This window comes from Prenolepis imparis, unplaced genomic scaffold (assembly GCF_030444845.1).
Source record: "Prenolepis imparis isolate NDT839.2.m4 unplaced genomic scaffold, iyPreImpa1.0 SCAF_2, whole genome shotgun sequence".
In the NCBI taxonomy this organism is placed as follows: Eukaryota; Metazoa; Arthropoda; class Insecta; order Hymenoptera; family Formicidae; genus Prenolepis; species Prenolepis imparis.
The window spans coordinates 602,933-615,768 of NW_028141160.1; the positions used below are offsets into that span (position 1 = coordinate 602,933).

General features: G+C 27.4%; 1 protein-coding gene across 1 annotated transcript in view; it reads left to right on the forward strand.

Annotated features, from left to right (window-relative positions):
- Window positions 1-3,031: 3,031 nt before the first annotated feature.
- Argl (Argininosuccinate lyase) overlaps window positions 3,032-12,836 on the forward strand; it is an 82,322-nt gene continuing 72,517 nt past the window's right edge. The window contains exons 1-3 of the mRNA XM_083031522.1: window positions 3,032-3,101; window positions 7,269-7,370; window positions 8,834-8,920. Coding sequence (XP_082887648.1) covers window positions 3,075-3,101; window positions 7,269-7,370; window positions 8,834-8,920 — 216 coding nt within the window. The 5' untranslated portion in view covers window positions 3,032-3,074. The remainder of the gene's footprint in view (window positions 3,102-7,268; window positions 7,371-8,833; window positions 8,921-12,836) is intronic.

The window sequence follows — 12,836 nt, forward strand, 5'->3', positions numbered from 1 at the left end:
GAGGGAGAGAGGGAGAGAGGGAGAGAGGGAGAGAGGGAGAGAGGGAGAGAGGGAGAGAGGGAGAGAGGGAGAGAGGGAGAGAGGGAGAGAGGGAGAGAGGGAGAGAGGGAGAGAGGGAGAGAGGGAGAGAGGGAGAGAGGGAGAGAGGGAGAGAGGGGGAGAGGGAGAGGGAGAGGGAGAGGGAGAGGGAGAGGGAGAGGGAGAGGGAGAGGGAGGGAGAGGGAGAGGGAGGGAGAGGGAGAGGGAGAGAGAGAGGGAGAGGGAGAGAGAGAGGGAGAGAGAGAGAGAGAGAGAGAGAGAGAGAGAGAAATTTTACCGTTTTGTCAATTGAGGAAAATTTCTTCAATTAATTACTCATTTTTTAAATAATTAAAAAAATTTTTTATGCATTACTCATTATTCAAGAAAAAAAATTTTGGTTTCTTAATATTGCAGATTTTTTAAAAATTTATAACATTTTATTAATTTATACCTAATTTTTCTAAGAATTAATGTCTTTTTGATAATTATTAATTTTTCGATAAATTAATAATATTTTTTGGCTTATTATTAACATTGATGATATTAATAATAAGCCACCTTGATAAAAAAAATCGATAGAAAACAATAGGAACTGATACGATCTGTAGAAAATCTTATCGTGTCTTATTGTATCCTATTGTTTTACTTTTTAGATTTCGAAAGAAATGTTATCGTTTTTTATCGGTTTCTTTCATTCTCTCTGTTAAAATGGATTCAGTCGTTAGAATACGATAAAATTCTTATTGTGATATATTGTTTTTTATTGTTTTATTGGAATTTATCAAGAAAAAATGATTGAAAATCTATTCGTAATCAATTGTATATTTACAATAAAAAAAGTTTTAAGTTTTTTTACGTACAATTACGAAAAAAACCTATAATTTTTAATCATTCATCAACCATAAATGATTGAAAACGTATTTTATAAATGTATTATCGTAAAGTTACAACAGAAAACATCCCTGATAAAACATTGATAGAAAACAATAGGAACCGATACGATTTGCAAAAACAGTACATTGCAATTACATTGCAGTAATATTACAATCTTGCAAGTTGCATTGTAATACTGTAGGGACATTATAGAAACATATAACTGTAATATTTTATGAAAAATCTTACAGCAACATTCCAAAAATATTATAAAAAAATAGTATTCAGTAAAATCGTTAGTTCCTTCATTTACCGCTATGCGACGCGCGATTCACTATCTATCTCGTAATTGAGTTTTAGTCAGGAGAATTATATAAAGTTGATGAAATTAGCTCTAAGACTAAAGGTTCTCTTAACTTTAAATGTCGAGTAAATGTTACATTTAACGCTTGATGTTATAACATCAATAATGTTTTATAACATCAACGTAAACTAGCATTTACTTAATTTAAAGTTAATAATTATAGAAATATATATATTTTACTACATTAAATTACTATAAGTAAAAATAATGATGAAAGCACGTAATATATCGAAATAAAAAGTATTATTTAATATTATTTTAAATATTGCACCGTAATAATACCATAGCATTACATTGTAATTTTTTTAAAAGCGGACATTTTACTGTTGCCGCATTCTTGCAGTAATATTGCAGGAATATTTTACAACTCACATGCAATATTATAATGTTAGATCTATGCAATATGTTTCTACAATCATTCAATGTTGTATGGGTTAGCGAAAAGAAATGATAAGAAACGATAACATATTAATAGGATACTTACGAAAGGAAACGCTAGAGAATCAATCGTACATTTACGATATTCTTTTGTTAACTTTCGATTCATACGATTCAAAATTCTACGATTAAAAACGATGTAATCGTTTTCTGTTGTTTCCTATCGATTTTTTTTATCAGTGCAGCGAAAAATTTTTTATCTTTTATTATTGATTAATAATAATTGAAAACATTGCCAAAAATAGCATTTTTGCCGATCCCTGCATATATGTATGTATAAAAATTTATATATAAGATTTATCTTTTACATAATTCCACAAGAAAAAGTCTAAGTGGTGTTAGATCGAAAAGTATCTATAAAGGCAAAAACTTAAAACAATCGTATTTTTTGATAAAAGAATTTTAGAAAAAAATATTTCAAGTAAAAGTTACTTTCTAAAAATCAAAAATGTGATCTTTTATAGAGAGTTTTATTTGAAATTTTAAAGTTGCTCCTTTAGCTTTCTCATGGAATCATGGAGAAACTTGAATGTATATCATCGCCATTATTTTGATATCGCTTTATCATCGCAATGTATTGATCCTCTATAAATTTCATTATAATCTATCAAATAGATAATTTCATCTATCAAATAGATAATTTTATCTATCAAATTGATAATTTTATCTATCAAATAAAAATATTTCAAGTTATAAGAAGCTTATTGTTAAAGCTTATTTTACAAAGCTTATTTTACCACCTTTAATAGTTTTAAATGTACAATAGATTCCATAATGACATAAAAGTACACACACACACAAAATACATATATACATAAATATTTATTAAAATACAATATTTAAATAAAATAAAATATTTATATTACAAAATGAAAAATATTTGATAATGTAAAAAGAATTAAATTTTATAAGATGATGCATTAATGTTATTTCTTTTAAGCCTTAATCTTTTAATATCACTTTTATAGAAGAACATGTGCAAATAAAAATATATTAGATGAATAAAACAAATAAGTTTTTTTGTATAAAAAAATTCACAAATTTTAAAAATTTCTTGACTACTAAAATTAGGCATTTATTTTTTTTAAATTTGATTTATTAATTCTTCTGTTTTTATTATGAAAATATATTAATTATTATTTATCGTAGAATAAAATAGTGGAGTCCAAGTCTTAATCGTATTATTTACAATAGTATTATATAGCTAGTATTTGTGAATAATTTTAATCGTGTATTATTCACAAATAGTAGCATTATATCTAGAATGATAACGATATCGTTTTTTTTCTTTTATTATTTCGCAATCATGCCAACTCTTTCGTAAACGATGTTCTCATATAATTCTGGACATCAGTGGAGTTACAAAGTACAGATAATAATGGCTGGAGAGAGAGTTATATCACAAGTAAGCCAGAATTTAAATATATAATTCTCTATTATAATTGTAGATATTATATAAATATTCTGCACAAATATGTATTTATTCTTGTATATAAATATGCAAATTAACAATACTTTAATTTTTTTACAATTGTGATGAAAAGATTTACGTTTGTCATTGTCATCATACGCGGCATATGTTACAAGCAAAATATTTATATACATGCAATACTTATAGAACAAATATTATTATTTATTTGAAGAAAATATAGCTTTAATATTATTTATTATTATTTAATATTATATTTGTATTTCTTTATTATATTTATAATAAATAAGCAATTGTTATATTTATAATTTATAAGCAAATGTCTACGTAAAAATAATATATATAATAATAAAAACTTGCACATATATGAATAAAATCAAATAAATTATCTACTTTATCATTTAAAAACAAAAAATATTCTATGTTATATGTTTTACATTTCAAAAGTTTTTTTAGCTAGGGAAAGAAAAAGAGAGAGAGAGAGAGAGAGAGAGAGAGAGAGAGAGAGAGAGAGAGAAATTCTCTATTATTAGATTTAAAAATTATTTTTAATTAAAAAGATGAAGAGATTTGTAATAAAAAAAATATGGTAAAAGTTTACAAAAGCTCTAATTAGTTTGACCTTGACATTATGTTAGTAACTGTCAAAAGATTTTAAACATCACTTGTTATTTATAAAAAAAAATTATTAACACAAAATTTACTAAATAAAACGTAATTTCTTTTACATCATATTAGAGCGTACCTTAGTAGATGCATTAATTTATGTCTAGTAAATCGAAAATCCGGTTCCACTCCTCCTCTGGCCCAAGCGTTTAATTAACTACGATAAATAAGTAAAGCTTCTATAAGAATACATTTTATAAAACATATACATATGATATCTGAAAATTACATATAATTTGCGAAAAATTTTTTATTAATAACTTTTAAACAAGGAGCGACATTTAAAACCTTTTATATTATACTCAAAACAGTAATCTTATTTATAACATATGTTAAAATCAAGATCGTTAAAACTGGGTCTGTTTTTGTAAATTTTTACCAAAAAAAAATATTTATATACATATATGTATACATATATATATATTTATCAAAAAAAGATATTTATATTATATATACAGGATGTATCAGAGCGACATTATCAGCAGTTTTTTGAGGAAACTACGCATTTTCGTGAAAAATGTTCCATACAAAACTTGTAGGACTCTAAGTAACGCATTATATAGTAGTATTTTTATGACCTTAAGTAGCATTGTCAAGGTCACATAAAGATCACCTTGAAACTTTTAAATGAAAACCCTCATTTTTTATTGCATATTCGTGTAGCTTTTACCTCAAGAACTTTCCAAAACACTATAATAAAATATTTTTTCATTATGTACTTTTTGAGTTACGAGACTTGAAGTTTACAGTATTTTGACATAAAATACAAAATATCTTGTAAAAACATTCAGTTTTCGGTAATCTTACCTTAATACTTTTATGCACAGAGAATAATGAGACCAATCACTTGATGTAAAGAAAACACATGGTTATTTTCAAGAGAATATATGTAGCTACTAGTTGCAAATTACATACTTTTTTTTAAAAGCAACTATGTGTTTTCTTTACATCAATTGATTGGTCTCATTATTCTGTGCATAAAAGTATTAAGGTAAGATTGCCGAAAACTAAATATTTCACAAGATATTTTATATTTTATGTCAAAACACTTTAAACTTCAAGTCTCCATAACTCGGAAAGTATTTAATGAAAAATAACTTAATTATAGTGTTTTGGAAAGCTTTCAAGATAAGCTCCAAGAATATGTAATAAAAAATAGAGAGTTCCATTTAAGAAATTGAAGGTGATCTTCATGTAACCTTGATAATGCTATTCAAGGTCATAATAATACTACTATACATATAATGCGTCACTTAGAGCCCTACAACTTTTGTATAAAACATTTTTTACAAAAATGCGTAGTTTCCTAAAAAGAACTGCTGATACGGTCGCTCTGATACATTCTGTATATACAGGGTGTCCCATTTTAATGTCCCACCCTAAATAACTTTATTTTTGATTGTAGAAAAAAATGTTTCAAACAAAAGTTGTATGGTTTCGAGGAGGACATAAGATGGTGCCATTAGTTTAACCTTGAATAGTTGCTTGAAGGTCACGTGAAGGTCACCTTCAATTTTTTAAATGGAACTACCTACTTTTCATTACATATTCTTCTAGCTTACATCGAGAGCTTTCCAAAACCCTATAATTAAGTACCTTTTCGTTAAGTACTTTTTAAGTTATAAGGCAAGATCTTGGCACGATCCGGCCGGTTAAGGCAAGATCAAGAGCACGGATTCAAGTAACTATTCAAGGTCAAACTGGCACCATCTTATGTCCTCCTCGAAACCATACAACTTTTGTCTGAAACATTTTTTTCTACAATCAAAAATATAAAAGTTTTTTGGGGTGGGACATTAAAATATATACATATGTATATACAGGGTGTCCCAAAATGTTTGGAATTAAATTCGTGTGCAGATAGAGCAAAATAATTGTGAGTCGAAAAGTCCTCTACCATTTTGCAATTTTCGCAATAGTTAACGAGTTATTAATTATTAAAAATCGCCGTATTAGCTCAGTCTACTGTCAAATGCAAGCGCGCGGCAAGATGCGGCCGCCCAGTGATCGAGGTTGCTAGGCGCGCGAGGAGTTGTTTATTACAAGCGACAATGTTTATTACAAATTACAAATCTCCCAAACATTCTAGGACACCCTGTATATGTATATGTATGTACATATATGGGGCATGGGGCATTCCACGCCAAATCAACGACTTTTTTCCCCGACCATTTTTTATTTGCTTCATTTTTTTCATGTTTTTGTGCCTATTGAAAGTAGCTTTCATGAATTTTTTTAGATTTTTATCTCTATCGATTTCCGAGTTACACATTTTTTTTTTAATTGATTTTAACACACAATTTCCGAAAATTTCAAATATTTATAACTTAAAAAAAAATAAAAATATTGTCATTAATAAGGTGATCATTTTTTTTGTCTTTGAATGTATTTTTCAAAAAAAATATTGAAAAAATTTTAAAAAAATTTAATAGTGTTTTAGTCAATTTTAATCGAAATTATTTTTTTTCCTCAATGAGACCTCTTCGATTTTTTTTCAAAAAAGTGTATATTATTTTAGACTTAAAAACAAAATTTTTTAGCTATTGGCGAAGAGAGGATTCAAATATTTTCGATTTTTTAAGATTATTTTTCGATTTTTTTTCAATTTTTTTTTAAATCGCACTTATTGGTAATTTACACCATTCCGATTTAAAAAATAAATATTTACAAAATTAAAGGCCATTGCACGTAAAAAAATTTTAGTCGTAATCGTAAGGCCGTAAGCAAATCGTCCAATCATAGAGAGAAATTATCCATAACGTAGTAAGAATGGTTGACTGTAATTGGACGATTTGCTTACGGCCTTACGATTACGACTAAAATTTTTTTACGTGCAATGGCCTTAACAGGCACTTATTTTAAAGTTTTAAGGGTTTTAAGGGTAAGGAAGAAAGAAAATTCCAATATTTCTAATTTTTTTAATATATTGGAATTTTCGTTTTTCCTGACCCTTTAATACTTCGAAATGAGTGTCTATGTAAATAGTTATTTTTTAAATCAGAGTGATGTAAAATACCAAATAAAGTGAAGGTTGAGAATGAATTTTGAAGAAAATAAAAAAATGCTTCAGATAAAAGTTGTTCAAATTAATTAGTAGAAAAAGATGTTATAATGAAAAATATGGGTTTCCATTTAAAAAATTTATTCTCACCTTCACTTGACCTTGGAGACGCCGCCCAAGGTCAAATGAATATTACTATGTTATGTCCCCCTCGAAACCCTACAACTTTTGTAGGAAACATTTTTCGATTTAACGCAGTTTTTCTGACAATGAGATATTTGAGTGGGTCCTTTAAAATGGGACACTTGGTATAAGACGTTAATTCGGTTAATTTAACATAAATATGAGTGGTTTTACAAAAATATAGGATATTATTGTAATTGTTTTTAGAATATAATTACAATGTATACGAAATAGTTTGAATAGAAATGTTAATTTAATTTCATTTTATGTGCATTGAAATAAAAACTTGTCAGAAATTGTGGGGAGGTCGATTTACCGAAGATATTGATCCTGACTTTCATAATTTAAATGCATCAATTCATATCGATAAGCGACTATATGCCGAGGATATACAGGTAAATATAATTGAAATATACTACTATGTAAAAATTATTTATTAATATATAAATTATCTATTTATTATCTTATTATTAATATCACTTTAATATATAACTATAATAAAATATCTTTATGTTATATTTAAAGTACGACAATTAACACACGGTTTTCATGTTGTTGAAAAAGAAAAATATATGCAACATATTTGTAGAATATTAATAAGTCTTTGTGACAAGTATTTTTCAAGTTTTATGAAAAATATAGTATACTGTTTTAAATTTAATTTAAAATAATATATTTTTGTATAACAATTTTTTGTATAAACTTGCTGTCTTTTATTATTTTTTTTAAGTGATTTCAGAAATGTCATCATTATTATTATAATACAGTGTAGGGTAGGTAGTCCAACAATAAACCATGTATTTCAGAGGCTTATATTTTTCAATTATTGAGTTGGAGATCTGTATTTTTGCATACAGTTTATGAATTTAGTTGGCTACATAATGTAGAAGATAACATAAGTTGTTTTTTAAGTTTAACCGCAATTTCAATTTATTTTAAAAAATGTGAAATTATTCATTGTGTATACAGGAGTGTGTAAATAATGAACCGTTATACTGTGAATTGTTAGAGTTATTTTAGTTTCACTATGTTTTAAAATGTTTATTTAGGGAAGAGGTAATTATAAGACATAATAAATAAGATTAGGATAGTATGAATTTAAAGCTAACTTAATTATGTTGTTTTTATTATTTGAAGTTTACAATTAAATTTTTAATATTTTTATTATTTTTAATCAGACTTTTTCTCAGATTTTTTAAAATTATTATTTATTGTATCAACTAGTCAGTTACAAAAAAAATAAATAAACTGTTGTTAACAATGAAAATCATAGTTCATTGTTTACCACATCAAAATGGTTCATTGCAGACTATATAACCTTTTTTACAATAACATCTCTAAAATAATATGATAAAATAATGGAATAGAAAAAAGTTGCTTACAAAATTATAAAGCCAAATATACATACAAAACTATAAAATAATGAAAAAAATTATAGATATTACAATAAAAACATGAAAAATGCGTAAAGCTTACAAAAAAATTTTGTTTGTTACCTAAAATTCACAAAACATGGCCTTACATGGCCGTTCTTCACGCGATTTGTGAACCGTTTGAGGAGTCGAGAAAGGGTTCAAATGCGAGTAGTTGCATGACAACAGCACAATCTGGCAAAGTCACATTTACGAAATATCGCAATGGTTCATAGTATACCAATGGTTCATTGTTAGACTACCTACAGTACCTACCCTATGCAAAATCCTAATGTATATAGAAAACTATCGTCTAATGTATATTTGCAATTTCCGATACAAAATTAGTCTAGTTCTCTATACTGCTTTACAGCGTTAGCGCTCTCTCATATCATCAGTATCATCACACAAATTACATTAATAATTGTCTACCTAATTGTCTTTAGGGAAGCATAGCTTACGCACGTGCTCTTTGCAAGGCAAAACTTATTTCACAGGAAGAGCTGCAAGCTATAAAAACAGCTTTTAAACAGGTACGATTATTTATTATATTATATACTGCAGGCATGGCCGACCTACGGCCCGCGACAATATTTTGAAAAATAAATAATTAAAGAAATAAAATTATAAAATTATTTTTATTAAAATTTAAATTTACATTAACATTAAAAACAGTATTTTTAATATTATTAAAAAAACAGTATTATTATTAATATATTTTTTGTAAAATATTTCGCTAATTAAGATGGTTTTTCAATTCAGTTTTCAATTCAAGCTTAACTTGCACATTGCTTCTTCACCATTTTATTTTGCTCATTAAGATGGTTGTTCAATTATGGCAATGTGCAAGTAAAGCTTCCTCTATGAGGATGCTATAATTGAAAAACCATCTTAGCGAAATAAAATGATGAGGAAGCAATGTGCAAATTTCCGTTTGCACAATTTTTTCTATATAATACTAGCAAACCTTATATATAATTACAAAATATTTTCTTAAATTTTTTTAAAGATTTCCTTAAGTCAATGTTAAGTGTGTGCGTGATATGCGTGTATGTGTGCGTTTGTCAGCAGAGATAAGGACCCCACGGTTCGTCACTCCCGCTGCTATGTGTGTAAGTGTATGAATGGGTGTGTGTGGGTATGTGGGTGTGCGCACATACACCCACATACACACTCACATACATCCACACACGTACTACACACCCATCCATACACTCACACACACTTACACACACAGCAGAGAAAGTTTGGAGTCGTTAACTACCGCGGGAGTGACGAACTGTGGGGTCCTTATCTCTGCTGACACACACACACACACACACACTTAAAATTGACATACACCATACACATGTTGTACAAAATCCGACCGAGCAACCTTCCCGTGGTGCACATTGGATAACGCGAATGCCGGCGGTATTGCTAAAAATCTTGCAAAATGCAGGGGTGACTTTGAAATGCGATAACTCGGCTCCTAGGCATGATAGAACAATGTTTTTTGCGGCATTTTAAAGGGAAGGGTTGCTACTTCAAAGCCAATGGTGGCATTTATGGTTCCATCCCTGCTTTTTCCATGGACAACTACAAAGTCAAGAAATTTCCAGAGTTTTTTCGCCATCTGATTTTAAGCCTCACACGAAAAACAGTTCGATGAGATGAATAATGCTACATTACCCACTTTAAAGTTGAAGCTTCACCCGTTAAAATATATATATATATATATATATATATTAGAATGTTTAAAAAAAAAAAAAAGTTTTTATTTTTGCCCGCATTCCAGCTAAAAAGTTAGCTAGTGGGGAGATAATAATTACCCTAAAATGCCAACTTCAATAGATTTCATTTAATGGTTCCACATTTGCCTTGAAATTTCCTATTTAAATAATACGAGGAATGCGGTTTTTTCTCAATAAATTCAACTTATCTTTATCAAAATCAATTAAAACAATTCAAATTTCAATCTCATTAGTTACTGTAGACTGTGTTGATAACTGCTAAAACAAAGTAAATTAAGAACGCAGTAGAAAAATGAATGAAAGATCATCTAAAAAAATAAAAAAGGGCGTTTTTTTCAATTTTTATCTATTTTTTTTAACATAAATAATACACCAACTAATAAAGACAAGCCTTATTCGGTCATAGATCTTCATAGATCTTCGTGCTAATATTTATTGTGTGATTTTACATACTATTGTTTTCAAATTCATTGAACTGCGCGCCGAATAAATTTTTCAGTCTTGATACACAGTTATATGATAAACAAGAATAGTAATATCATGATATTAAATTGATTAATCATTTTTTATCTATATTTTTTAACATACAGGGTGTCCCATAGAAAAATACTGAAACTAATCAGCTATCATTTTTTAATGCATGTAGTTATTGAGAAAACAAAAATTGTGTTGAAAAGAGGAAAGTCTGCAGTTTTCAATGGATATAAATAAAATGTTTGTATACCAGTTTATTTTATTGATGAAAAGTAATGAAAAAGTGCTAATAATCACATAAACTGATAATGATAAATATTTTCGAAGTGCGCACCATCTATTAATTTGTACAAAATTCTATTCTTTTACGAAAACTCGTAAAAACTTATTCTAACATGTCATTTTTAAAGTTATCGATGATCCTTTTAAGATCTTTATTGGTTGGTGTATTATTTATGTTAAAAAGAATAGATAAAAATTGAAAAAAACGCCTTTTTTATTTTTTTAAATGATCTTTCATTCATTTTTCTACTGCGTTTTTAATTTACTTTGTTTTAGCAGTTATCAACAGTCTACAGTAACTACTGAGATTGAAATTTGAATTGTTTTAATTGATTTTGATGAAGATAAGTCGAATTTATTGAAAAAAACCGCATTTCCCATATTATTTAAATGGGAAAATTTCAAGGTGAATGTGGAATCTATTGGAGTTGACATTTTAGGGTAATTATTATCTCCCCGCTAGCTAACTTTTTAGCTGGAATGCGGGCAAAAATAAAAACAATTTTTTTTTTACACACCATAATATACATATATATATGTTTTTTATATTTACATTATATAAAAAATTAAAATATTTAATATTATTCATTAATTAAAACAAATAAATTAATATCACTGATATACCTACACAGGGGAGGAAAAAGTATGGAAACCCTGAAAAATCTCGAAAAATATAAGTTTTACAAAAAAGTGTTTCCGATAAAAGTTATAGAGTTTAAAAAGATCTATTTATACAAATCTTATCACTTTGATCTTGGTTGACGTTAGCAAGGTCAGAGTAAGATTATCTTGAATTTTTTAAATGCAAGTACAATATTTTTTTTATATAAACTAGAACAATACAGGCGCGCGCTACGCGCGCGCTATTTATTTATTACAATTGATATACTTGATATCACAAATAAAATAATAGCATAAATTATATAAATGCTAATATATCTGTATATATATATATATATATATATATATATATATATATATATATATATATATACAGATATATTAGCATTTGTATAATTTATGCTATTATTTTATTTTAATATATTATTGTATTTTAAGTTAATAAACTATGATTTGATGTAAATCGAAAATTTACCTTAAGCAGACTTACAAGCTGGTTACAAACTGGTAAATTTCTGATTAATAACATTTTTTGTCAGATTATTGTAAGCGCCTTAAAAATCGTGGCGATCCTTACGAGTATCACTTTTATGAAATTAAAATATAAAATATCTCGTAAACTATTCACTTTTTTATCATCCTACCTTTATAAATTTTTATGCAGAATATTGTGAAGAATCAATTTATGTAAATAAATATATGATGGTTCCATTTAAAAAATTCAAGTTGACATTAATTTGTTTATAAAAAAAAAATTTTTTTTTAATTTTCTATTGCATGTTAAAGCTTGCGTAAAGCAGATTAATTTTCACTGTATAAACTTTTTTTTGAACAGGCGGAAATGTCCCAAAAATCGTGGCGAAACTGTTACGTGAATCACCCTATATATATATATATATATATATATATATACAGGGTAGGCCATTTTAAACAATACGGTCAATTTTCTCGTAAACTAAGCGAAATATCGAAAAATGTTTCAAACAAAAGTTGTATGGCTGCAAAGGGGCCATAAGATAGTGACAATGATTTGACCTTGGATAGTCAGTTAAAGGTTATGTGAAGGTCACCGTCAATTTCTTAAATGGAATCATCTATTTTTTATTGCATATTCTTATAGCTTATCTTAAGAGCTTTTCAAAACTCTATAATAAAATATCTTTTTATGGAGTTATACTCTTTGAGTTATAGAGGTTTCAAGCTCACAATTTTTGGACATAAAATATAAAATATCTCGTAAAATATTCAGTTTTCGATAATCATACCTTAATACTTTCTTGCACAGTATAATAAGATCAATCAATTGGTATAAAGAAAACAGATGATTGTTTTAAAAAAA